The sequence below is a fragment of the Prinia subflava genome, chromosome 2, assembly GCF_021018805.1.
Source record: "Prinia subflava isolate CZ2003 ecotype Zambia chromosome 2, Cam_Psub_1.2, whole genome shotgun sequence".
In the NCBI taxonomy this organism is placed as follows: domain Eukaryota; kingdom Metazoa; phylum Chordata; class Aves; order Passeriformes; family Cisticolidae; genus Prinia; species Prinia subflava.
Window position 1 is genome coordinate 108,220,015 of NC_086248.1, and position 25,821 is coordinate 108,245,835.

Genomic DNA, 25,821 nt, shown 5'->3' on the forward strand with positions numbered 1-25,821 from the left:
GGGGGGTAGCAGGGGGGGGTCACGTCACTCTGAACCGTGAACACACACAGAAATCACCGCACAAACGAACGGCCCCTCCCGTCCGGCCCCCCCACCCCACCCGCCCCCCTCCCTCCCCCCCGGGCCCCGGTCCGGAGGAGGGGGTCCCGGGGAGGGGGCCGGGCCGGGCCCCGTCCGGAGGAGAGGGTCCGGGGAAGGGGGCGGGGACTGGAGGGGGGAAGTCCCCCTCCGCCCCGCCCCCTCCCCGGACCCCCCCCCTCCGGAGGGGGCCCGCCCCGACCCCCCCCCAGGGACCCCCTCCTCTGGAGGGGGCCCTCCCTCCCTAACCTACCCCCACCCCGGGACCCCCTCCTAAAGAGGGGGCCCTTCCTCCCTCCACCCCCCACCCCCCACCCCGGGACCCCCTCCTAACGAGGGGGCCCCTCCTAACCCCATCCCGCCCCCCGGGACACCCCAGTGTGATGTAGGGAGAGCCGGAGCCCCGGCGGTGTCGGGCCGTGTGTTTGACCGGAATGGGGACACCCGCCGGGCGGGGCTGTCCCCGTGTGGGGCTTCCAGGGAGGGAGGGGGGTGCCGGGCTCCGGCCCTGTGGGCTTTATTCACCGGCACCCCGAGCCCCGCGGCTGCGGGGGAAAGAGAGAGGGGAGGACAGAGGACGGGGATAGGGGGGCAAAGCGGGTGGTCGGGGTCAAGGAAGGGGAGCAAGTGAGGGGGTCGGGGTGTGCAGGACAGGAAGGAGGGGGGCAGGGGGAGGGTGGGGAGGGGGGCGGCACGGGTGGAGGGTGAGGATGGAGCACAGGTCGGGAGCAGAGAAAAAAAGAGCGAAGGGGAATAGGGGGAGGTGGAGTGGAAGGAAGGGTGAAGGAAGGAACGGGAGAATTGAGGGCAGGTGGGAAGGAATTGGGGGGAAGGGGAGCGGGGTGAGGGGACAGGTGGGAGCCGGGGGAAAGGAAGGGTGGAGGAAGGAGGGTGAAGGTGGAGGAGCAGGGTAGGGCTGGGTGTGTAGGGGGATAGGGAGGGGGGTAGTGGGGGACCGGCCCGGGGGGAGGGAGGGAGGGGAGGGCTAGGGGGGAGAGGGAGGGGGGGGGTTTGGGGGGGGGAGGGAGTAGGGGGTGGGGGAGGGGAGGAAGGGAGGGGAGAAAGGAGAAGTATAGAGAAAAAGAGATAAAGAGAAGTACAAAGAAAAGAAATACAGAGGTAAAGAAAAGAAATATAGAGGTAGAGAAATAGAGAGCCCGGCCCGGCAGCATGCTCCCCCACCGAGCGCCGAGAGACAAATGGCTCCGCAGGGCCCTCGCCGCGGTTTAAATACCCCCAGGCCCCGCCCCGCGCAGCCGCGCTGGGGCCCCGCGCACCTGTGCAGGCCCCGCCCCTCACACCTGAGCCGGGCCCGCCCCGCCCCGCCCGCGCCCGTAAATCCCGGCGGATCCGCGCCCGCTCCGCTTTCTACGGTGGTTGCTCATCCCGGGAGGCGGCGGGACCGGTGCTCGGAGCGCTGTGCGGAGCCCCGGACCGGAGGCTGCTTCCGGCGCCGCGCGGAGCTTGAGGCGCTGAGGTGGGGCCGGGCACGGGACCCGGGACCGAGAATTCGGGTCCGGGTCCTGCTGGTGTCTGCGGGGGCCTTGGGCGAAGCCGCTTCTCCCTCGGCGGGCGGGCTGCGGGTCTGGGGCTGCAGGACTGGGGTGGGGGATAGGGGTAGGGATAGAAACCGGGATTACCGCGGTCGGGAAGAGCGGCCCTGGGACCGAGCTCGGCACTGCCGCTCCTGCTCCGCCTGCGGCCGGTGCGGGGCTGGAGTCCCACTGGGGCTCAGGGCAGATCTGCTGCGGCCGCGGAGAACCGGGGCTGTGCCGGTGCCAGTCCTGCCAGGAGAGCGGCGCTTCCCCGGAGTAGACGCTGGATCGCGGTTCGAAATGGCGGGGTACGTGGACCGCCGCTCCCAGCCCCGGGACACCCCGGCCGCCGCCTCTCCCTCAGCGCCGCCGGGCCCGCGGGGTGCACCCGGGGGCGCTCCCGGCCCGGCTCCGGCCCGCAGCCCCCGGGGGGCGCTCCCGGCCCCGCCCGCAGCGGCTCCTCCCGCCCGCGGCCCCTTCGGGGATGCCGAGCCCCGAGCCCGCCGCACTCCCCGCGCACGGCAGCGCCCGCACCCCCGGGGGCTCCCGCCCGCCGCCCCCGGAACGAGCGCGGCTGCAGCGCCGCGGGCCGGAGGAGCCGTTCCGGGCCGGGCGCTGGGGCCGAGCCCGGCGCTGCCGAGGGCCCTGCCGAGGCTCGGGCCGTGCCGCTGACACACCTGACAGGTGAGACCTGATGCTCTTCCTCTTTTCCCCTGTTTTCTCTGCAGCTCGCATCCTCTAATGCAAAACCCTCTGGGTTTAAAAGGCCAGTGAAGACTGTTTACTCTTCATTTCTGAGTCGTAGGATAGCCTGAGGGGGAAGGGACACAAAAAGAGCACCAAATTCGATCCTTATGTGAATAGCTCATCTGGGGGACTGCACCCACAGCCCGGGCATTTTCAGCACCCTGCTCCAACCAAGGCAGTCTCAGGTGATGGCAATGCCCTGCCTGAGATGAGAATGCCAAGTGCCAGCAAGGGATTCCTCTGCCAATGCAACTCCTTCTTTTATGCCAATACTGCTTCCCACAGCAGCCCCTGGAGTGCCCAAGAGCAGAGCTCCATGGCCACATCTGCCCATGGAATAACACAGGTGAGCAGCTGTGTACAGCACAAAGCTCTTCCATAACCCCGATTTCTGCCCTTTCCAGCATTTCCCTGATGCCTGTAAAGGTGCTCAGGCCATGTTCCTTTCCAGGGAGAAATGAGCAGGACAAGCCCTGAGAGTTCCTGTGGTCCATGGCCAGAGTTCTTCTGGAGAGTGCCAGGGCTGCTCCTGCCTGCAGAGGGGCCTTTGCTGCAGGTGAGTGTTCCCAGCCCAAAATCAGGGTGGGGCTGAGGCCGGGGCTGCTGCTCTGCCCAGAGCTGCAGGGGGCCCTGGGGGACTCCTGCTCCTGCCAGGAACGTTCCTTGGTGCTCCCTCTGTGTGTCCCAGCTCCTGGCAGTGTGGGCAGGAGGGCCCAGGAGACCCAGGAAGGGAAGCAGCCCCTGCTGTCCTTGGATCTGCAGGGAGGAGCTGTGTCCCAGTGTTCCCCCGGGGCAGCAGCGTCCAAACACAGCCCGGGGATGGGCACGGGCACGGCTGAGGGGCTGCCCGCAGCTCCTGGGCCAGGGGCTGCTCTCCACAAGCACCTGGAGATGCTGCAGCCTGGACAGAGCCCACGGACATCCCAAAAACACCCCCAGGAACAGCTGGAATGCCTGGGAATGTCAGCACGTTTGGTCTGCAGAGGAGCTCAGACAGCAATTCCTGGTGCCACCTCCTGGAGCTCCCACACACCCCCCAGGTATGTCCCAGCCAGCCCCATCCCTTCCCTTCCAGCCTGGGGATATTCTCTGTCAGCAGTGCTAAAGCCAAGGCCATTCCCCTCACACAAATTGAATCCCAAGCAATGCCCTCAGAGACGCCTTAAAATAAAAGGTTGGAGTCAGACACATTTGTTTGGATGAGGTTTGGAGTTTTTTATGGAGCCAGCTGGAAGGGCAGAAGGGATGGGAAGCTGTTGCAGGTGGGTCCCACGGGAGGTGTGCTGAAGGCAGGGATGTGCAGCCCTTTCCTGAGGAAAAGAACTCCCAGAGGCACTGGAATGAGCTCAGCTCCTGCAGGCAGAGATGTCCTCCCGTGGCACAGGGGATGCCCCAGCACAGGGAGCACGTCTGGCCACTACCTCCTCCTGCTGGAAAATATCCACAGGAGCCTGAACTCAGGGGGTGGGATCAGCTGAATTCCAGGGAGCTCTGCCAAGGGACCCCAGGGACAGCAGTGGAGCAGGGGAATGAGGGGTTTAAAGAGCAAATTCTGTGCAATATCAACCTGTCCTTACCCCATCCTGCTGAGCTCCCTTGGAAGCTCTGCTGGTTCCTGGCACAGCTGGTGTTCAGTGGCAGCTCTGCACAGGAATATCCACACTCCAGGAGGCACTGGGAGGTCATTGCACCCTCCCAATCCAGCAGGCAGTTCAGGGCCAGAGCTCTGATTCATCTGAAGCAGCAAAGCTGAACCTCAAATCTGGGCCCCACCCTGGGAACAATCTCTGTGCTGCCCTGCCAGCCAAAGCCCCTGGGCTGGAAATGTCAGCAGCCACAGGGATGGAATTCCCTTGGTCCCAGCAGCCCCAAAGGGACAATCCAGGCAGCTCCATGTGCTCCCAGAGTGCCCATTCTGTTCCCCACAGGGGCCCTGGTGATGCCAGGTGAGTTTCTCCTGCCCCTCTCTAGCCCGAGGCCTCTCCTCCCTTCCCTGCCAGCTGCTGCCAAGGAAGGAGGACACAGGGAGTCCTGAGTTTACCTCAGAACAGTCGCTGCCTCACCTTGAGATCACCTGAGACCTTCTCCCCAAAGTCTCCCTGTCTGTCCCCTTCTGATTTCCTCATTTTTTACAAGAAAGCTTTCTTTCTCCACTCTGGAGATTACCACAAGCTTTACTCCCCAAATTTTGCCTACCTGTTCACTACCTATTTCCTCATTTCCACCTCAATATTTTCACTCTTTACCCTGGAGTGAAATTTCCTTGCCAGTGACCTGCCCAGTGACTGCCTCAGTTGATGTCAGTGTTCAGTCTCTCTCTAGAGATTACCTCAAGTTTAACCCCCAAAATTTTCCTTAACTGTCCACAACTTATCACCACATTTTTACCTGAAATATTCATGCTCAACCTTTAGATTATTTCAAGTTTTGCCCCCCAAATTCCCCTATATATCCACTATTAATTCCCTCATTTTTCCTCCACTATTATTGACTTTCTACCATGTAGCTTCTGTCAAGATTTACCCCCAAAATTGTCCATCTGTACCTAATTTTTACTTCAAAATGATCACTCTACAGATTATTTCAGATAATTTTTACCCCAAAATTTCCCCATCTGCCCACAACTGATTCCCTCATGTCACCTCAGGATGTTCATGCTCTCCTCTAGAGATGAGCTCAGATTCAGCCCCCAAATTTTCTCTACCTGCCCACTACTCATCCCCCTGTTTTTTCCTCAAAGTGTTCATTCTCTACTCTTGACACTTTGTCAAGTTTTGCCTCAAAAAATTTCCTTACTTGTCTACTACTGAGTAGCTCATTTTTATTCCAGAATATTCCTTCTGTCCCCTACAGATGACATCGAGTTTTACCCCCAAAATTTTCCTTCCGCTACAATACTGATTAACTCTTTTCTACTCCAAAAATTTTCACTCTTTCCCCTAAACATCACCTCATCCTTTCCCTCAAAAATGCCCCCTCGCTCCCCTCAACATCCCCTCACATTTTCCTACACAAACAATTCTTGTGTCCCCTCTCAATTACCTCAGGGTTTTCAGCTAAAAATCTCACCTCTGTGCCTTCTAAGTTATTCCAGGTTTTTCCAGTAAGGAGCTTCAAGGAATTCAGGCAAATGACCACAGGGGACAGCTGTAAATTCAAAGGCAGAAAGAGAAGACCTACCAGCAAAGGAGAAAGGCTTCAGAAAACATCTCTGCAATTAATAATCATTTCCAGTTCCCCGGTGAGAAGAACACAAACTCACAGCCACTCAGGCCTGGCAGTCCCCTGCAGTGAGAGCTCAGCAGACACCTGCAGAGGCAAGGCCAGCATCTGAAAGAAAGAAGAAGAAAAAGGTGACTTCTTCTGTTTCAAAGTTATTCCAAGTTCTCCAGCCCATTGATGCACCAAAAAAGGAACCCAGGGCAAACCACAGCCTGTGCGGGGCACACAACCCACAGCCTCTGAGATCCACCTGCCAGGGGAAGGATGGTCACCTGTCCAGGATCTCCAGGGCAATATTCCAACCACAGCCGCAGCATTGGCCAGTCCAGACATGCAGAACACAGCACTGACCAAAATCTCTCCCTCGAGCACAGGATGGAGCAACTTCCCAAGAAAGGAAGGGCTGCTTGGAAGGGCAGCACAGCTCTGCACTGGGACAGAAGCACAGGAGGAACCCAAGAGTTTGTTACAGCCCTGCAGCACAGCCAGAGCAGCTCTCCAGGCTGGACTGCTGCCCATGGCCCACCACATCCCTAAAAACCACCCAGCACACACACCAGAACAGCTGGAGCACAGATCCAAGCCTGCCCTGCAGCTGCCAGAGACAAGAACAGCTTCAGGTCATTTTTTTCCTGAGAACAAAGTGAAAATACCAACATCAGCTTGCTATTGTGGAGGAGGCTTGAGCTACCAAGGGTCACACCAGATCTCAGCATACCTTGGAAACTTTCATTCCCACTCAAGTTGAAAAACTGCCCAGAAAAAATCACCTCAACCAAAGCTGTAATTTGGGGGAAATGAACTTATTTTCTTCCATCTTGCTGATACAATTTTGTGCAGTTTGTACTTCCCAAATGACTTCTAAAATTCTACCAAATTTATTCCAATCCTTTATTTACATTATGCCATTATTAGAAGAAAAATTTTAACTATTTTGGAGGCTTGTACCTCATTCAGGTGACATTTTCCTTTGCAGAGCTTTTGAAATAAGCCTCTGCTTTGCCTCTCACAGGTGCTTTAGCGTTGTGACCACGATTTCACTTTCTTCCCTGTGTATTTCGGAAGAACTTGGAATTTCAAGAATCAAATATGAAAATTTACTGAAAACTCTGAGAAACAGAGACAAAAGTGAGAAAGGCTGTGTTTGATGGGGAAATGCTGGACTTCTGCAGATCAGCAATAGCACAGTTGATGTTGCAGGGCAATACCCATAAATGCATTTACCTATATGAGGAAAGGCCACAGATTGTCTGGGCATTGATCAGTCATTCATCATTAACAGCCCAATATCCCACAGTGGTGTGAGCAACAAAGGGTCACAGCAGATCTCAGCTTCATCTCAAAAACTCTCATTCCCTTCCCAGTTAAACAACTGTCTGCAAAAACCACCTGATCAAAAGACGTGATCCGAAGGCAACAAATGCATTTCTTCCATCTCACCAACACCATTGGGCACTTTGTACTCCCTGGGATACTTCTGAAAGCTATACAAAAATCTACTCAATTTCTCTACTTACTTGCATCATGTCATTAATTACAGGAAGAAGTTGAACTATTTTTGAGGCTCCCAAATATTTCAGTTGACATTTTCCTTTGCAGAGCTTTGGAACGAAGCCTCTGATTTGCCTCTCTGGAGAGCATAAGGAGAAGCTCAGCACTGCCCCTCATCACTGCCACCCCCTGACTGAGACCCAGCCCCAGGGACCCCCTAAGGCTGCCCCACCCTGCAGAGCCCCAGCTGGGGAGCCCCTGTGCCAGCCCAGCCCTGAGAGCCCCTCCCAGAACTGGGAATTCCCACGGGTGCATCCACCCGCAGGCAAAGAAGCTCCCCCTGGGCTGGCACAGGGCCCAGCTGGCACCCCTGGGTGCCATCCACAGGCTCCCAGCACTGCCAGGGTGGGAACAGCTGGGCTCAGCCCCTCCTGGCTTCCTCCCAGAGCCTGGCCAGGGCTCAGGGAGCAACCCAGGAGCTGCCTTGGACCATGGAGCTGCCAGCAAGAGTAGGGCTCTCATCTCATGGCTTTGTGCAGCTTCTCAACACAGTAAGGTCAGTCTGTGACACCCAGAGCCCACACTAATGATCCTGTGTCTTTTGTTAATGAGTGCATACAAACCCAGCAGTGGTTGGAAGGTTTGGCTCAGGGCCTCTTGTTCAGCCCTGAGCAATCCCCTCAGCAGAACCAGGACAGAAGAGCCCAACCCCTCTAGACTTCCAGAGCACTCCCTGCTCCTTGGCACTCACCTTTGGTCCTTGTCTTGAGGGTCAAGACAATCCCAGAGACACAAATCCAGGCTGCTCCTGCTCCTTGGTTGAGGGCCAAAAGGGCACTCATCTGTCCCAACACAACAGCAAGAGCAGGATGCCCTTCCTTGGGCAAAAACCTGCTAAAAAGCCAGGAACACAAGACAATCCTGACTTCCCACTGAAGGATATTGATCCAGCTCTACTGCCAAGGGGCAACTGGAGATAGGAATCTACAAGGCCTTGAGAAATCCAAACACCTCCTCAGATGTTTTCCTGCTTGTGTCATTCAGCTCTGCACTCACCTTTCAGAGTCTTCTGCCATGTGTTTGCAGATGCTTTGCCTCTATCCAAAATATTCATATCACCTTATTTCTAGGTTCCAAGAAGTCTTATCCCATCATCTTGTTATGTTCCATGTGAGGGTTTCAGGTAAAACAAGCTGTTTTCCTATTCAGATCCTTTCCTAAGCTGTAAGAAGACCATGGTCTTACAGGTACTCACAGAAACTCTGCCAACACCATTTGCTGCTTCTCTCTCTGCCAGGGTCCCAGGAAATTCTGTGTCAGTTCTTGTCCCACACGTGCCAGGGGCCTGGAGAGACAAAGGCACAATTATTACTGTTAATTATGACCACAGGCTTTGGGCTCAATGTTGGGTTCAGCCTTCTGGGAACAGAAGCAGACACTGCTCACCCTGCTGGAGCTGATTTCTCCATTCCTGCTCTGCTCTCACAAACCCTTCACACCACTCTGCACAACTCAGCCCTGCTGCAGACCTACAAGAGAGCAGCAGTTCATCCACAGGTGATTCCTACCAGCACACATTTCCTGGGGTGTTTCCAAAGCAATCCCAGTGCTCATTTCACATCTCCACAAGTGTGTGCCCATGTACACAACAACAGCAGATTCTCAGTGCACCCACAGAAACACAAACAGATTTAATACATTGTTCTTCACACAACAACTAATCCAATTAACCACTGTGCACTCCCACTGCTTCTTGTGGGAGGGTCAGCAGAGGTTCTTCAAATACAGAGCATGAAAACAGAAACCAACTTGTCTCCACAAAATGAAATAAAACATGAATATAAGTCACAAGAAGTTACATCATGTCATAGAAAACACTTATTTGCTCTGAACATGGTGCCTGAGAACTCAAACATCCATTAAAAACAGAAAACACACTCAAGATGGGCTAAAGTACCAAATATTAGACAAACCTTTCAACACCATTGTGAGTCTGGAAAACAGTTTCTCCAAGTCTCTGTGTCATCCCAACCTCCTCTCCAACCTCAGGGGTCACAGCACTCACCCCAGGGCCCTTGGAGTAAAGAGAGAAAATAAACACAGGCTTGTTATTTTACAGGTGGTTGTTACACCCTCAGGAAGGTCAGAGATACTGAGGTTCTTGATAATAAATCTCTTTAGGGTGGCTTAGAGTGCAAGACTGGATGAACCCTGTTTGCAAATCCATCCATGGATATATCCATAGGGTTAATTTCAAATCATTTGGTTGCAATGGAAAGCAGCCATGCAGCCACTGGGTTCTCACTGTCCCTTGGAATACAGCACTATGAAAGCATGAAATTATGACTTAAGGAAACAGAAGGGAAAAGAAAGTTCTCCAGCTGGGCAGGCTGTATCAGGCAGGGCCACGGGCAGGAGAAGAGGCTCCAGCTCCTGGCAGGATTTGCCTCCCAACCCTTCCAGCCCCACCTGCAGCCCCCAGGCAGTGAGAGCTCCCCCTGTCTCAGCAGAGCGGCCATTCCCACACAAACCTCCTCCTTCCAGGAATGCCCCCGGGGCCAGGCCCTCCACAAGTGGCCTTTGCCTGGAGCCAGTGCCCATCCACAGCCCAGGGGCTCCAGGGCTTTGGCCGAGCGTTGCAGCAGCCTGGGACAGCCTGGAGAGAACCACGGGAGCCTGTGGAAGCCAGGAGTGCAGGAGCTGCCCCGTGCCAGCCCTGCCTCCCCTGCCAGCAGCAGGGCAGGGGCAGCCCTCAGCCCCCAGGGCACCCTGCCAAGGGCAAACGCCTGCACCCAGCTGGGGACAGACGTGGCACAGCCTGGACACGCTCCAGTGGGGCCTGCAGGGGGGACAAAGGGACAGCACCAAACCAGACTCCAGCAGGGACTCGCAGCAGCTCTGCCAGCACCATCGGCTGCTTCTCTCTCTGCCAGGGGGCCAAGAGGTTCTGGGTCCCTTCTTTGTCCCCTGCTTCCCAGGGGCCTTGAGCAGACAAGGTTCTGTTCATATTCTGAGCAGGAGCTGAAACAACAGAGAGGCACAAAATGGGACAAAATCCTCTGCCCCCATGCTCTGTATTCCCAAACCAGGAAAATCAACAGAACTCCACAGTTCTGTAGGAGGGCAAAATTCCAGGTGTACGTTTAGCTAAAGCAGAGGAATAGCTTTTGGAAACAGGAGATCCAACACACTAAATCAGCTCAGTCTACAAAGGAGGTTTTCTCCCAATGCCCCTGGCAGACAGAAGAGACAGGCCCTGCCCACCCCACAGCACCCTGCTCTCACTGCACATCCCCCTGATCCACACCCACCCAGCCCTTCCAAATCCAGAGCCCAGCACCATTCCCAACTGGCTGCCTCACACACAACAGGATTTTCCAACTGCTGTCACCTTTGAACACCTTGGAGTCCTCAGGTACTGAGGGACTTGGAGCAGAAACAATCGCAGCAATATATGAGGGGGAACTCTGCTTAAGCATTTCCTTGCCAATTTCTGGAAGAAGCTGATTTTCAACTGTTTATTGCACGAAAGCAAAGTTAAATAAACCAGCTCTGAGAAACCCAGCAGCAGCTATCACGAACTCCACTGGGAATCTCCTTTAGGCTGAGCTTAATACACCTGTGACCCCAGTGGTTGAAAAGAAAAACCCAAATAAATGAGTGCCTCTTCCAACAGTGCAGGAAGAACAAGGACAGACAGGACAGCAGGGATGCAAACAGCTGTGGGAACATCTCCCTTGAGTTGCCACATTCCAGTCCTGCTTTCCTATAAGATAAAAAAGAAGCAGAATTTCAATCGAAAACTTACAGGATCAACTTTCTGTAAATATTCCAAGCAGCAGTTTCCAGGATGTTTGCTGGACAGTAGAAGTGTTTGGCCAGGGGGCAGGGGCAGCAGCAAAGACACAGACAGCAGCTTCAGGAATTCAGTGTCATTTACCAGAGCTCAATGCAGTAAAGAATTCCAAAAAGACAAGCTCAGCAATGCCCCTCATCATTGCTAACAAAGACTGCAGCCCTACAGGGACTGAGATCCAGCACCAGGGACCCCCTAAGGCTGCCCCACCCTGCAGAGCCCCCGCTGGGGAGCCCCTGTGCCAGCCCAGCCCTGAGAGCCCCTCCCAGAACTGGGAATTCCCACGGGTGCGTCCACCCGCAGGCAAAGAAGCTCCCCCTGGGCTGGCACAGGGCCCAGCTGGCACCCCTGGGTGCCATCCACAGGCTCCCAGCACTGCCAGAGCAGGAACAGCTGGGCTCAGCCCCTCCTGCCTTCCTCCCAGAGCCTGGCCAGGGCTCAGGGAGCAACCCAGGGAGTCACCTTTGCCCATGGAGCTGCCAGCAAGGCCTTCTCCAGCTTCTCAATAGAGAAAGGTCAATCCATGTTTTGTTGATGAGCAGATACCTAGATCCTAACTCTAATGATCCTGTGGTTTTCATTGAGAATCAGAGATAAATAGAACATTTTGTTGAAAGGTTCATCAAGAGCTCAGCTTTGGCTCGGAGCCTGTTGTTCAGCCCTTTGTACGTGACCATGACATACCCAGAGCAATCCATGGGCTTCTTTGCATCTCCAGGAGTGTGGCCCAAGCCCCACACACAAGAACATCCAATTTACCCAGCAACATCAACAGATTTAATTTAATTTTATTCTTCCATCAACAACTGACCCAATTAACTATTGTGCACTTGGACTGCTTAGTGTGGAAGGGTCAAGGCAGTTCCTGTGCATCCTTAAGCACAAAGCAGGAAAACAACAACCAGTCTAACACACAAAATGAAACAGAAAAATCAGAAGACATGATCCCATGGACTAGAGAGTATTTGCTTGCCTTTGAGTGCAGTGCCCCAGAAGTCCATCATCCACTGAAAACAGGGAACACAACCAAGGTGGACAAAAGCATCAAATATCAGAGAAACGTTTCAACAGAAGTGTCATGCTGGAAAATGGTTTCTCCAAGTCTCTTTGCCTCATTCCAAGCCTCTCTTCATCCTCAGGGATCACTGCGCTCACTCCAGGGTGCCTGGTGGGAAAAAAGAGCAAGGGGACACTTTGTGGCTGCCCTGGGATCTTTTCTCCTTTGCTTGCCTCGGGCAGTGACCAGAGACTGGGAAATGCTCTCTGGGAACCCAGGGCAGACCACAGCCTCCGAGAGTGGCACAGATCCAAAGGGGGAGGATGGTTACCTGTTCCCAGGATCTCCTCAAGAATATTCCAACCACAGCTGCAGCATTGGCCAGTCTAGGCAGGCAGAACACAGCCAAAACCAGGATCTCTCCCTCGGGCACACAATGGATCAACTTCCCAAGAAAGGAAGGGCTGCTTGGAAGGGCAGCACAGCTCTGCACTGGGACAGAAGCACAGGAGGAACCCAGGAGGTTGTCACAGCCCTGCAGCACAGCCAGAGCAGCTCTCCAGGCTGGAATGCTGCCCATGGCCCACCACATCCCTAAAAACCACCCAGCACACACACCACAACAGCTGGAGCACAGATCCAAGCCTGCCCTGCAACTGCCAGAGAGAAGAACAGCTCCAGGTCATTTTTTCCCTGAGAACAAAGTGAAAATATCAACATCAGCTTGTTATTCCAGAGATGGCTTGAGCTGCAAAGTGTCACACCAGATCTCAGCATACCTTGGAAACGTTCATTCCCACTCAAGTTGAAAAACTGCCCAGAAAAATCACCTCAACCAAAGCTGTAATTTGGGGGAAATGAACTTATTTTCTTCCATCTTGCTGATACAATTTTGTGCAGTTTGTACTTCCCAAATGACTTCTAAAATTCTACCAAATTTATTCCAATCCTTTATTTACATTATGCCATTATTAGAAGAAAAATTTTAACTATTTTCGAGGCTTGTACCTCATTCAGGTGACATTTTCCTTTGCAGAGCTTTTGAAATAAGCCTCTGCTTTGCCTCTCACAAGTGCTGAAGTGTTGTGACCATGATTTCACTTTCTTCCCTCTGTATTTCAGAAGAATTTGAATTTCAAGAAGTAAATATACAAATTGATTGGCAACTCTGAGAAACAGAGACAGAAGAGAGAAAAGCTCTATATTACAGTGAAACACTTGATTTCTGTAGATCAGCAATAGCACAGCTGATGTTGCAGGGCAATATCCATCAATGCATTCACTTCCATGAGGAAAGGCTACAGATTTGCCAGTCTCTGACTCACCCCAGGTGCTCCACAGCCAGCAGGGCACAGTTCCCAGGAACCTGCGTGTCTGCCAGGGCTGCCAGCCTCATTCAGGCTGGGAAATGGGGTTCAGAAATCAATTCAGCAGGGCACAAACACCGGGAGGGATGGTCAATTTTAGGTGGATAAGATTACTTACATTGCACAGACGAGGACTTTGCACGTGTTGGTAACAGCACAGCAGCTCCAGAGCACTCTGAATGTCCTGAGGGAAAGGAACAGAAGGCTGCCAGCTGCAGCAGATGCTGTTTACCTTATGACAGGAGGTGGCTCTGAATCAGAACTAGATGAATACCCCCTCAAATTCTAGCATCGCCCACAGCTTTGCTCTTTTGACCAAGAAATTCTGAGCTAGATGAAAACCTGGATTTTCCTACTGCACTCGTACCAAACATCGGGGGGGGAATATCCCAGATCAGGTTTCCCAGCCCATCCTCAGGCTTCTCTCCAAGCCCTCCCAGTGGTTCCCAGTTCCCAGGGCAGAAGAGAGGCAGCACTCAGCCTACAGCTCCTCAGTCCTGGCAGGTCCTGTGGCATTTCCAGGAGTACATCAGGGCATGGAGCAAGCTCACCAAAGGGAATACCAGGCCTGAAACCTTAAATCCTTGCAGGTTGTTTTGCCAGGGGGCAGGGGCAGCAGCAAAGACACAGACAGCAGCTTCAGGAATTCAGTGTCATTTACCAGAGCTCAATGCAGCAAAGAATTCCAAAAAGACAAGCTCAGCAATGCCCCTCATCATTGCTAACAAAGACTGCAGCCCTACAGGGACTGAGATCCAGCACCAGGGACCCCCTAAGGCTGCCCCACCCTGCAGAGCCCCCGCTGGGGAGCCCCTGTGCCAGCCCAGCCCTGAGAGCCCCTCCCAGGACTGGGAATTCCCACGGGTGTGTCCACCCGCAGGCAAAGAGGCTCCCCCTGGGCTGGCACAGGGCCCAGCTGGCACCCCTGGGTGCCATCCACAGGCTCCCAGCACTGCCAAGGCGGGAACAGCTGGGCTCAGCCCCTCCTGGCTTCCTCCCAGAGCCTGGCCAGGGCTCAGGGAGCAGCCCAGGGAGTTGCCTTTGACCATGGAGCTCCTAGCAAGAGCAGAGGTCTGATTTCATGGCCTTGTGCAGCTTCTCAGTTACAGAAAGGTCAATACTTTTCCAACTCCATTTGCTGCTTCTCTCTCTCTACCAGGGTCCCAACAAGTTCTGCCTCAGCCCTTGCCCTACCCTTGAGAGTGACCTCAAGAGAAAAAAGATGCAATATTACTATTCATTATGGCCACAGACTTTATGTTCACTAGTGAATTTAGCCTTCTGGAAATAGAAGCAGGCAAAGCTCAACCCACTGGAGCTGATTTGTCCCTTCCCTGCTCTGCTCTCACAAACCCTTCAACCCCTCTGCCAGACCTGCAGATCCACAAGAGAGTAGCGGTTTATCCACAGCCACTTCTCCTAACACACAGTTCCCATTACGTATCCAGAGCAATCCCAGTGCTTATTTTGCATTCCATAAGTGTGGCACAAGGACACCAAATTCCCACTGAGTGCTGAGAGAGGAACCAACAGGACACTTTGTGTGTAGCCTTAAGTACAAAGCATAAGAACAAAACCTAATCTTGCTCTGTGAAAACAAAGAAAGAAAACTGTAAGAAATTCTTCCATAGGATAGAAAATACATCCCTTTAACCCTGGCAAGTATTTAATTGCAGGGGAGGGGCCTCCTGGTTGAAGAATCAACACACAGTCTAGCTGCTTTTCTATATCGTTCACACCACTGAGTGACCACATCCCAGTGCTCAGACACCTTTCACTGCAAGGGTTTCAGTCCAATTCCCAACCTTCAGGAGGAGCCTCAATTAACAAAAACAACCCGACACCCCTCCACTCCAAGTGGGGATGCAGCAACATCGCCTAGGAAGGAAACAGCTTCTCAGCTCCTGTCCCAAATACTGACTGCAGGCAGGACCAGACACAAAACAGAAAGTTACAGGTTGGAGAAATTAAGGCACAAGGGGAGATAAAAGCAGGAGAAACTCTGTGCCCCCATTCCCTGCCCAACACACCCCAATTCTACACTGCAAGTACAAGTCATGATTTTGCTGTAAGGACTCCCAGACTTGACATAACTCTTATTTGTAAAGGAGCTGCCCAAGGCAATTATCTGTCCCAGCAGAGAGCAAAACCCTCTCTTATTTGTAAAGGAGCTGCCCAAGGCAATTATCTGTCCCAGCAGAGAGCAAAACCCTCTGCATCCCACCAGAACGAGGAAACCTCCTCCAAGGGTAGACACTGATGTGGACTAGCAAAAAACCAGCTACTTCATGCCCAAAAAGGCCAGGAAAAAGCCAAATTAGAGACACTGCCGCCTCCTAACTTCTGAATTCTTAGACACACCCTGGGAGACCCAGAGAGCAATGGCCCCTCAGCCACAACACAGCTTCAACTGGGGCCACCCAACACTTGCTCTTCAGCATACCACACGCTTAATTCAATTCAAACACTTCAATTCAAAAACAGTTTTAAAAAAAGGAATTTAAACAGGCTTTTACCACACTACAACAGCGCAGAAACACCGGCACATATAAGAAGCAGAATCCGAAACACGGTTCCAACCAATCAGGCTTCAGCCCTTAGAAACGCTGGCCCGGCTCGTGATTGGCCAATGGGCAGAGGCGCAGTAGGCCCGGGGGGACACACGCCCACCTCCTGAGGACACGCCCCTTCCCCGCGGCCACGCCCCTTCCCCTCGGCCACGCCCCCTTCCTCCACAGCCACGCCCCTTCCCCGCGGCCACGCCCCTTCCCCACGGTCACGCCCCCTTCCCCACGGCCACGCCCCTTCCTCCGCGGCCACGCCCCCGAGCTCCGCGGCCACGCCCCCGAGCTCCGGGAACCGCAGGTGGGGCTGCAGCACCGCCCCAGCGGCGCCGGTCATTTGCTCCCACTAAAAGCCGGAGGAATCATTTTATCCTTGAGTTTGGATACACATTTTGTTTTCTCTCTGACATCGACTCCTTTCTCTTTGTTTATTATTCCAGAGAAAAACTGCCCCAGAACAAAGCGAAAGCTTCCCCAAGCGCGAAAACCTTTGTTCTTACCTTTTCCTAATCTCTGGACTCCGGAATGGGTCAGGTCTGGAAATTTCCTGGAGACACTGGAGAAGGATCCCTGGTCTGCTGAAAAGTGGGAAATCCCACTGGCAATTGCAGCCCCTGAGGGAGGGCAAAAAGAGCAGGACCTCAGTCTGGGAGTGTGTGAGAAATAAGGGAGGGACAAATGGATGGATCACCCTGTGCCTCAGGGGACCGGGAAAAGCCCTTGACTGAAAAACTGAAGTGCTGTCCCACAGGGAGCCCTGCACAGGCCCAGGGAATCATCCCAGCTTCCCTTCCAGAGCAAGAGCAACACCCCACAGTGCTGTTTGAGACATTATAAAAAATCCACCTGAATTGTTTGCAGCAGTTTCACTCCAACATAGCCCCTGGTGTGAGGAAGATAACAGCAATGCCAAGAGCAACATCCCTGTGCAGAGAGTGGCCACTGCAGCTCTGCTGGGATGGATTAGTCCCAGCTGGCTCCACTCCCTCCTCCATGCCAGCTCCATGTCCTGGTAGTGGGAGGAAGGAGAAGGATGGGATGTGAGAAAAATCACACCTCGAGATACAGAGAGTTGAATGAAACAAAAGCAAAAGCCATGCACAGGCCCAGCAAAGTGAGGAATTCATTGCCCAGCTGCCTTTGGGCTGTTGGGAGCTGTTCTGCCACTCTGGGAAAGCAGGGTGCCGTCCTTCCTGGCATTCCTAAAAGTACCTGGCACTCCAATTTCCTTGCTATCCTGACAACAGCCATCAGCAGCTGCACAGCTCAATCCAATTGGCAAAGATCCTGCACTGTTTTATTCCTTCAGTAATATAATATATACACAACACGCAGCTGGCACTGGCACCCTTTCCCTCCAGCTGCTGCTCTGCAGGGATGCACAAGGCACACACGTGCCTGTCCCAACCTGCCTGCTGTTTTTCACCCGAGGGGCACTGCCTGCTTCCCCCTCCCAAATGTGAGCAGCAGGGTTGTCCCAATGGATTTCTTAGTTAGAAATGCAATTTATTGCAATGCACCAATAAAAACCAAACAAAAGCCCAACTTTTTCAGATCAGAGAATACAAACACAACACAAGAGTTTTGTATTAGCCTGCTACCAAGACTTTTAGAAGATGGAGATTCATGCCAACTGCTAGTCAATAGAAAGAGCCTTCTAGCACTCAGCCCTCACCTCACAAAATCCCTTATCATGTAAGCAAAGTAATTTTTTTACTCACCTTCTTAATCTTGAACCCATTCTTTTAGGGCTTTCATTCCTTCAAGGGCTTCCTGATGGTGAGTGACTGAAAGGAGAAAAAGACAAAAAAACCATTAAGAGCAACTCCTATGGCAAAACCAACAGAAACTGTGCATGCTACCCCAGGCTTCCTCTGCAGTTGTGCCCCTGTTTTCATTTACAGTTCTCAAAGAATGAAAGAAGTGATGTATTTTCCACTTGAACTTAAAAACTGTTTTAGGCTTGAAAGCTGAAGACTGACGAAGAGAGCAGAGACATCAAGCCTGCTCAGCAATCTCAAGTCCAGCACATCCTTTTGTGGTAATAGAGCAAAACTTCTTCCTGCGTGGAGCACAGCACAGCTCGGCAGCTGTGCAGCTCCTGAGCCTGCAGCAGTCCCCAGCAGGAATTTAATCCCACACCACTCTCATGGCTTGCTCCACACCTTGCATTAGTGACTTGTTCCCCAGATTCTAAATTCCTCAGGAACACTGCATTAAAGCAGGTTTCCTTAGGAGTTGCTGTCATGACATTCTGAGTACCAGCAGCAGGAAATGCCCGTAAACAATTCACCTGCTTATCGCTGACAGATTTAGGCAAGTAAAAAACCTGAGCTTTTATCCTTGCCAAGTTAACTTCTGTAGCTATTGAACCATGGGACAGACTCCAGCTTGAAGACATTCCTACCTTCTCTTTGGAAATGGTCATCTGGATTGGAGCAGCTGTTTAAAAACAAAGAAACCAACAAACAAACAAACAGACAGACAAACAAACCAACCGGTGTACATGCTAGGAGCATTCAGGAGAAGAGCAACACAGCTTCAAAGCTGCTGTAAATCACAGTAACCCTGCAGAGCAGGAGCAGTGAATCAAGTAGGACTACAGGCATTTGAGAACAAAGGTAGGAAAACTATGCCCCAAATCCTGTCCTTTTTTTTTTTTTTTTTTTTTTTTTTTTTTTGTGATAATGAGTGAAAAACATCTGTATGCAAAATCCTGGAAGGATTGCCTATTGTCTCAAAAAAAAAAAAAATTCAGCTGTTAGAAGAAATCCCATCACGTATGAAAAATGGTTTTGAAATCAACTAGGAAAAATAAAAAAACAACCCTGCAACTGAAATACTGGTCCAAACATGTTGAATCATGAGGGGAAAAAAAGAACCCCACAAAACTCCCACCAACCAAATCCAAGACCAGCTGAGTGGTTCTTGTATTTGAACGCTCACCTTTTAGCAGGTAAGGCAGATTTAGATCTACCATGAGACTCAGACCCCCAAGAGGAGACAAATAAAGCCCAGCAAAGCAGCCAGTGGGCATGCACACACACAGAGTGAGCTACAGAGCAACAGCAAATCCACCCCAAGCAGCAGCAACCACAGAGGGAGGCTCTGCTGCTGCAGCCCTTCCCTGGCACCTTCCAGGGAATCCTTCAGCTCCTCTTGCAGAGACCCCACTCTTCAGAAGGCACAAGTGCAAGCACAGGAAGCCCCCAGCAAAGCTTCAGCTGCCATTCCACAAAACACCACACCAGACTCGCACACTTCTCTCCTGCCTGCAAGTGTCCCTTGTAGAAAGGGAAGAGTAGTTTCAAGTGTCATCCTAGGGAGGATTTGAAGAGCACATCAAGAGCCTGGAATGAGCCACAAGTGAGCATGTGTGCTGAGGAGCTGCTGCATTCTTCAGCTCAAGTTCCCAATGCCAGTTTTATTCAAGCATAATAGAGATTTTGCACCAATATCTGGCTACTAATGAGTGAACTGTTCCCAGTTTAGCTCAGGAATTAAAATCGACTTGAACAGTGAGACTTTCCTCCCACATTTATGTTGTTACTTTATCAACTCCAATATTTGCTGTTAGTTAAAAAATATGTCATCCTAGAGAGTCAGAATTTAGGCTATCACTCAGCATTAGAATGCTCTATTCAACAAGCTTGGCCAAAAAACCCAAAATACTTTGACTCTATTTGTGCACACAACTGGTTTTGAAGGGTAATCAGGATTCCCTTTTACCCGACCTGTTAACTCATGGAAATTCTACAGGGACACTGCTGGCACATGTTAAACAGGATGTTACATGCCAGTGCTTTGACACCTTCCTGGTCACTGTCCTGAGCCCCTGTCTGTCCCATTTCCCCCCAGAACAAGGAACTCCTCACTGGATCCCAGTCACTGGAGGTGGGAATGCTCCCAGCCTCCCAGACCTGGGACTCAGCAGCGTGAGCAGCTCTTCCACTGCTCAGTAAAAGGCAGCACAGCACAGAAACCCATCCTCAATTTACTGCACACCTAAGAGTTCACTTGGTTTTAAAAATTCTCTCCACAGACCTGAAACTGCACACCACTGCTGCTGTCTGTGAAAAGGCATCAATTAGGAAGAGCAAATATTGCTCTGCTGGACAGCCTTTTCAGTGCTTCCAGACAATTCCCCCAGGGAGGAAGAAGAAAACAAAACAAAAAACCAAACAAAGAACCCCCAAACAAACAAACAAACAACCCCAAAAAAACCATTAAAAAAAAAAAAAAACCAAGAAAAAAAAAAAAACCAAAAAAACACACAAAAAACCCCACACAAAAAAAAAAACCCACACAAAAAAACCCACACAAAAACCCAAACAAAAAAGAACCCCAAACAGAAAAAAACCACCTCAAACAGAAAAAACACCCCAAACAAAAAAACCCAAAGAAAATACCCCAACCCCCCCCGAAAAAATCCCAAAACATAACCAAAAAAAAAACCCAAACAAAAAAACCCCACACCCAAACAAAAAACCCAAACAAAAAACCCTAAAAAAACCCCAAAATCCAAACAAAAAAACCCAAAAACAACCAAAACAAAAAACAAACAAAAACAAACAAACAAACAAAAAAACCCAAACAAAAAAACCCCAAAAAAGAAAACCCAAAAAAACCCAAACAAACAAAAAAACCAACAAAAAAACCCAAACAAAAAACACCCCAAACAAAAAAATCCCAACAACTACAAAAAAACCAAAAAAAACCAAACAAAAAACCCAAAAAAACCACTCCAAACAAAAAACCCAATCAAAAAACCCTAAAAAAACCCAAAATCCAAACAAACAAAAAAAAACCCAAAAAACCCCAAACAAAATAAACCCAAACAAAAAAACAAACAAAAAAAACCCCAAACAAAAAAAAAACCCAAACAAAAAGAAAACCCAAAAAAACCACCCCAAACAAACAAAAAAAACAAACAAAAAACCCAAACAAAAAAATCCCAAACAGAAAAAAACACCCCAAACAGAAGAAAAGCCCCAAACAGAAAAAAACACCCCAAACAAAAAAACCCAAACAAAAAAAAACCCCAAACCCCCTCAAAAATCCCAAAACAAAAAAAAAACCCAAACAAAAAATAACCAAACAAAAAAACCCCAAACAAAAAAACCCAAACAAAAAAAACAAACAAAAAAACCCCAAACAAAATAAACCCAAACAAAAAAACAAACAAAAAAAAACCCCAAACAAAAAAAAAACCCAAACAAAAAGAAAACCCAAAAAAACCACCCCAAACAAACAAAAAAAACAAACAAAAAACCCAAACAAAAAAATCCCAAACAGAAAAAAACACCCCAAACAGAAGAAAAGCCCCAAACAGAAAAAAACACCCCAAACAAAAAAACCCAAACAAAAAAAAACCCAAACCCCCTCAAAAATCCCAAAACAAAAAAAAAAACCCAAACAAAAAATAACCAAACAAAAAAACCCCAAACAAAAAAACCCAAACAAAAAAAACAAACAAAAAAACCCCAAACAAAACAAAAAAAAACACACCCAAACAAAAAACCCAAACAAAAAAATCTAAAAAAACCCAAAATCCAAACAAAAAAAAAACCCAGACACAAAAACCCCAAACAAAAAAAAACAAACAAAAAAAACCCAAACAAAAAGAAAACCCAAACAAAAAAAACCAAAAAAAAAACCAAACAAAAAAACCCAAACAAAAAACCCCAAACAAAAAAAATCCCAACAACAACAACAAAAAAAACCAACCAAAAAAACCCACAAAAATCCCAATCAAAAAACCTCCAAACAAAAAACCCAAACAAAAAAACCCAAACAAAAAAAAACCAAACTAAAAAAAACACAAAAAAAAACCCCAAACAGAAAAAAACCAACAAAAAAACCCAACAAAAAACCAAACAAAACCCCAAAAAAACAAACAAACAAAAAAAGACCAACAAACACAAAAGGAAACAAACACAAAAAGAAACAAACAAAAAAAGAAACAACACACCTCCACAATCAAACAACACACAAAAGCCATTACTGGTCTGAGTTAAAACAAGAGAAGCAGTGTCTCACCTGCTTTGAGGCAACGAAACAGACCTGGACATAGATCTGGGAAAAAAACCAGTGGAAGCTCTGCTATCACATCCTTCATCCAGGTGAGACAGAAACCAGGTATTGGAAATGTCCCAGGAGAGTGAGAACTTTGTTGGACTGATGGTTTTACAGAAGTAAATTTTAGTTTTAGATGGCTGTAGCACCTTTGGTCAGTACTGCCATGCAGGTAAATGAATCCCACTGTCTCACTGCACTAAGGGATCTCTCAGGAAAATTCTCTGATGTAACTAGAATTGCTCACCAGTGGAACATGCAATACCTTTGCAATATGTTCAGAATTACCCAGGGCCAGATTTTGATGTTTAAGACAAAAGAACAAACACACGCAATCATCAGTTCTGTATAAAAAAGAATAGAGAGTTCTTTTTCCTAGAGAGGAGAGCCAAAGATCCTGTCATCACTCCTGCAGTGAGTCGTGGCCTTCTCCTTAAGAGGACACATGGGCCTCTACAGGGCTTTGCTGACTCCAGGCACTCTGTCCAGATTAAGATTTATGCCTGGGTCTATCTAGGCCTCGTTTAAATTTGCTCATATTCTTACCCTTTAATTCACTGTCTCACTGAGCTTGATAAGAGACTTAGATATCAACCCTGACACCAGGCACAAGAAGTCTCAGACCAACCCCACCTTCCAGTTGATGCCTGGGGAAATACTTGAATTAACTTCAGGAAGTAATTAAAGATAAATCCCAGATTTCATACACTATACAACAGCAAGGAAGTCGTCCACACATTGCTCCTTCCCACATAAGCTTAATCAGAAGTGTCAGTGAACTTCACAAGAACTGAAGCCACTGCTCACTGTCATGACCTTTTGGTAACACAGAGCACCTTGAACTTCAGGCTTTTGAACAAACTAGTCCCTCCCAGAACACCAAAGCTTTTCCTGCAGACATCCCTGCCTTCCTGCACTTCCAAACATCCCTTGGACACTTCCAGTGAAACCAATACAGCTGTTCACAATGTGAAGTTAAAGCTGAAAACAATTGTTTATAAAATACACCAAATTCCTGACCCTTCTTACAATATTCCTCAGATTGTGATGATTAAAGGTGGTTCCAGTTTGGATTCTAAGGAGTTTTCTTTCCAGGGTTGTCATGGCCTTCCTAAGCCATGAGGTTGTTCCTCTGTTGCTCAGCATCACCTTCAGGAAAAGAGAAGAGATTTTGCAATCTCCTAAAGGCATGAGACAGGTAATTATTTAATTAGTGCTGAGTGAGCACCAGTAAAAAGCAAAGACTGTTGGGTTAACTGTAGCTGATGTGGCAACAAAAGTCAGGATAGTGCCCTGTTAATGTCTCTTCAGACCTCAGAGCATAAATGATAATACTTGATCTGTGTTTTATTAGGTACTGGCATGTCTGAAATCATTCATCAGGGCTGTGAAGGCTTTCTGGTCAGTTCAGAGCCAATTCTCTTAACATGTATTTACAGGACTCACATTTGAGCGAGCTACGGGGAGAAAATTCTCTTCCCATACTCACATTCCAACTGGCACAATTTTATCAATAGTCTAACAGGATCCAATGTTTTTTTCCTGTAAATCCAGCACCTGGAACAAGGGCACTTTGTGAGATCAGATTTTTTTATTCCCCTTGCCTTTTTCTTTTCTTTTCAATTGACAGTAGAGGCACACTTCAGTTGGGTGCTTTTTCTCCTTTCATATGGTCCTCTACAGGCACAAAGACAAAATCATCCTAAAGAAACCTGAGGTGATCAATAGCAGTGGGAGCTGGGCTTCAAAATAAACAACCAATCTGGTGAGACCCATGTTGAACCTGAAACCTTGGTAATTCTGACTGTGCAGCATTTTGTGATTTTTGTTGTCCTCTGAAACTGAGTCTCAGTGTTCCAATGAAATCAAGTTAATAAACAACATTTTTAGTTTTCCACTGACCTACCACACTTTATTTTTATTTTCAGGCCTTAGTTACAGATAAGAAGCAGTTCCCATTATGATTTCTGCTGCCCAGGGAATGAATAATCATATTTCATAAATGTTTTCCTCTGTTTCAGTATTTCTCTTGGACCAAACCTAAAATTGTTTAGCAAGTTTTTCCTAAACATTTAACCCATTCTAGGTGCTTTTTCTTTTCTTTTCCACCTTTTCAATTTATCTCTGTAGGGCAAAGATCTCTTAACTTATGGACCATTTCCATAGTGAGAGACAGAAGTTCAAATGCATTCTCTGCCAGATTTGTAACAGGGACTCTCAGCCCCTTTCTGCACCAGGGACTTAAACCACCAAATTCTCTGATTACTTTCTCTGCCCCTAGAGCCAAATCAAATTTTATTCATGTTCCTTTAGGGAAAATTTTCCAGTGAAACAGAGGCAGAAAGGTACAGAAATAAGTAGAAGTAAATTCAGAACTTCCTGAATCTTTTTTTCCCTCAGAGCTTTCCCATTTTCAGCAGTTCATAGCAGGAGCTTTCTTTCCTTCTTCTTTTTAGATAAATCTATTTTAAAATCACTTATAAATCCACAGAATGTGGCCTTCAAACTTTTATGTTCTTTAGCTGGAGACTATTTAGATATTTTTTCAAAGTGCCCCTCACTGTGGTCCATTAGTGCTGGACTCCAGGGAGCCACTGGAATGATCCATTGCAAGGTGCAGGCTCTTGGAGTGGCTGTCCTGGCCACTCTCAGCACCTTCAGCTTCACAAGCAGCAGCATCAATGTCAAACCGAGCTCAGCGAGGCACAAGAATGAACCCAAGCCTGGAAGGGCACTGGGGCAGCTCTTGCACCCGCTCCATCCTTGGCCAGCCGCTGAGTGGGACAGCCAAGCCCGGAGCAATCGGTGAGTGCTGCTTTTCCTGGGACGCTGCTGGAGCCAGGACATTGCCCGAGCCTCTCTGCAGTGTCCATCAGCCGCCCCCTGCTCCCTTCCACCCGAGAGGGGCTGCAGACTGAGGGCTCATTGCCACGGCAGCCGAACCCGCAGGGCCGGAGCGCAGCAGCGAAGGGCCCCGGAGCTGCTGCCATGAGCGGGGCTGTGCTGGCCCCCGGGGCCGCAGCGTGTGTGGGGCAGCTCCTGCAATTAGCTCCGGAGCGCTAATTAAACAACCCTGCACGGCAGGGAGCAGGCACTGGGGAGGGGGAAACCAAATGATTTATAGGAGAGTCCTGGGATTATTTTCGCTTGGTATCACTATTCTCTTTTGAAAGCATGGTGAATATGTATTACCGCGTGTTTGAGAAATAAAGAAGTTATTTTCAGGAGGAAGCTGGTTTTTCTGTCTCATCTGTTTGGAAATTTCACAGGGATGTTTTCTTAAAACAATTGCCCACTTTATTTCTTCTTTATAAATGATTTCATAAGGCAGAAAACAAAACCACGTGAGCATGATAAAATTTACTGCCACAATTTTCCTGGCTGCTGAATTCACAATACACTGGAGAAGATGCAGTTGCTGGGGCTGCTCAGTCAGGAGAAACCCTTGGCCTTAAATCACTCCCTGCAGGGCAGAAACTCCCTTGTGATTCTTGCAATGGACCCACCTGGGCCACCAGAGAGGGTAGGGAGCAAAGGGAGGAGCCAACTTCATCTGACAGGATTTTTCCCTTCTGTCCATCCCTGAGGCAAACCCTGAGAGTTTCCAGAGCTTTCATTGTGCCCCTCCTTTTAAGGAGCCTTATGGGCAGCAACTTTCAAGAGTGAGCCTGTGTGCTAGGAAGTATCTAAAATAACCCAGTATCACTTCTTCTGGAGTACAATCAGGTAATCCTGAGTGCAGTGGGAAGGAAGAAAATCAGGTTTTTTTGCATTGATATACAGACTGTTTTCCTTGGTACAGTGAAATGAAGAAGCTGAGGGGCACAGGAATGGGGTTAAAATCCTCACCTATTAATTCAGAGAAGAGAAACAATTAAGTAAGAATGAT

The 25,821-nt window shown here is 49.6% G+C and overlaps 1 protein-coding gene across 12 annotated transcripts; it reads left to right on the top strand.

The window, feature by feature from the left end:
- Positions 1 to 1,690: 1,690 nt before the first annotated feature.
- Positions 1,691 to 7,261, top strand: LOC134547494 (uncharacterized). 12 transcript variants are annotated; one of them, XR_010079481.1, is made up of 6 exons: positions 1,691 to 2,297; positions 2,419 to 2,545; positions 2,646 to 2,706; positions 2,812 to 2,916; positions 3,141 to 3,400; positions 5,446 to 7,139. XR_010079481.1 is itself a non-coding variant. In XM_063391529.1 (6 exons), the coding sequence occupies exons 2-5, from the start codon at positions 2,569 to 2,571 to the stop codon at positions 5,692 to 5,694; spliced, it is 825 nt and encodes a 274-aa protein (XP_063247599.1). In that variant the 5' UTR covers positions 1,691 to 2,297; positions 2,419 to 2,568; the 3' UTR covers positions 5,695 to 5,713; positions 7,182 to 7,261. The 12 variants fall into 12 exon arrangements, 9 of the variants coding, with proteins under 9 accessions (XP_063247599.1, XP_063247602.1, XP_063247596.1 ...); XR_010079483.1 differs by having other exon boundaries at positions 3,214 to 3,400; XR_010079482.1 differs by having other exon boundaries at positions 2,649 to 2,706; positions 3,123 to 3,400.
- The last annotated feature ends 18,560 nt before the right edge of the window (positions 7,262 to 25,821 follow it).

Coding starts and splice junctions, on each gene's coding strand:
- LOC134547494 (XM_063391529.1), top strand. CDS start 2,569: ATGAGAATGCCAAGTGCCAGCAAGGGATTCCTCTGCCAATGCAACTCC. Junction 2,917..3,048: donor CAGAGGGGCCTTTGCTGCAG/GTGAGTGTTCCC, acceptor TGTGTGTCCCAG/CTCCTGGCAGTGTGGGCAGG. Junction 3,401..5,464: donor AGCTCCCACACACCCCCCAG/GTATGTCCCAGC, acceptor AGGTTTTTCCAG/TAAGGAGCTTCAAGGAATTC.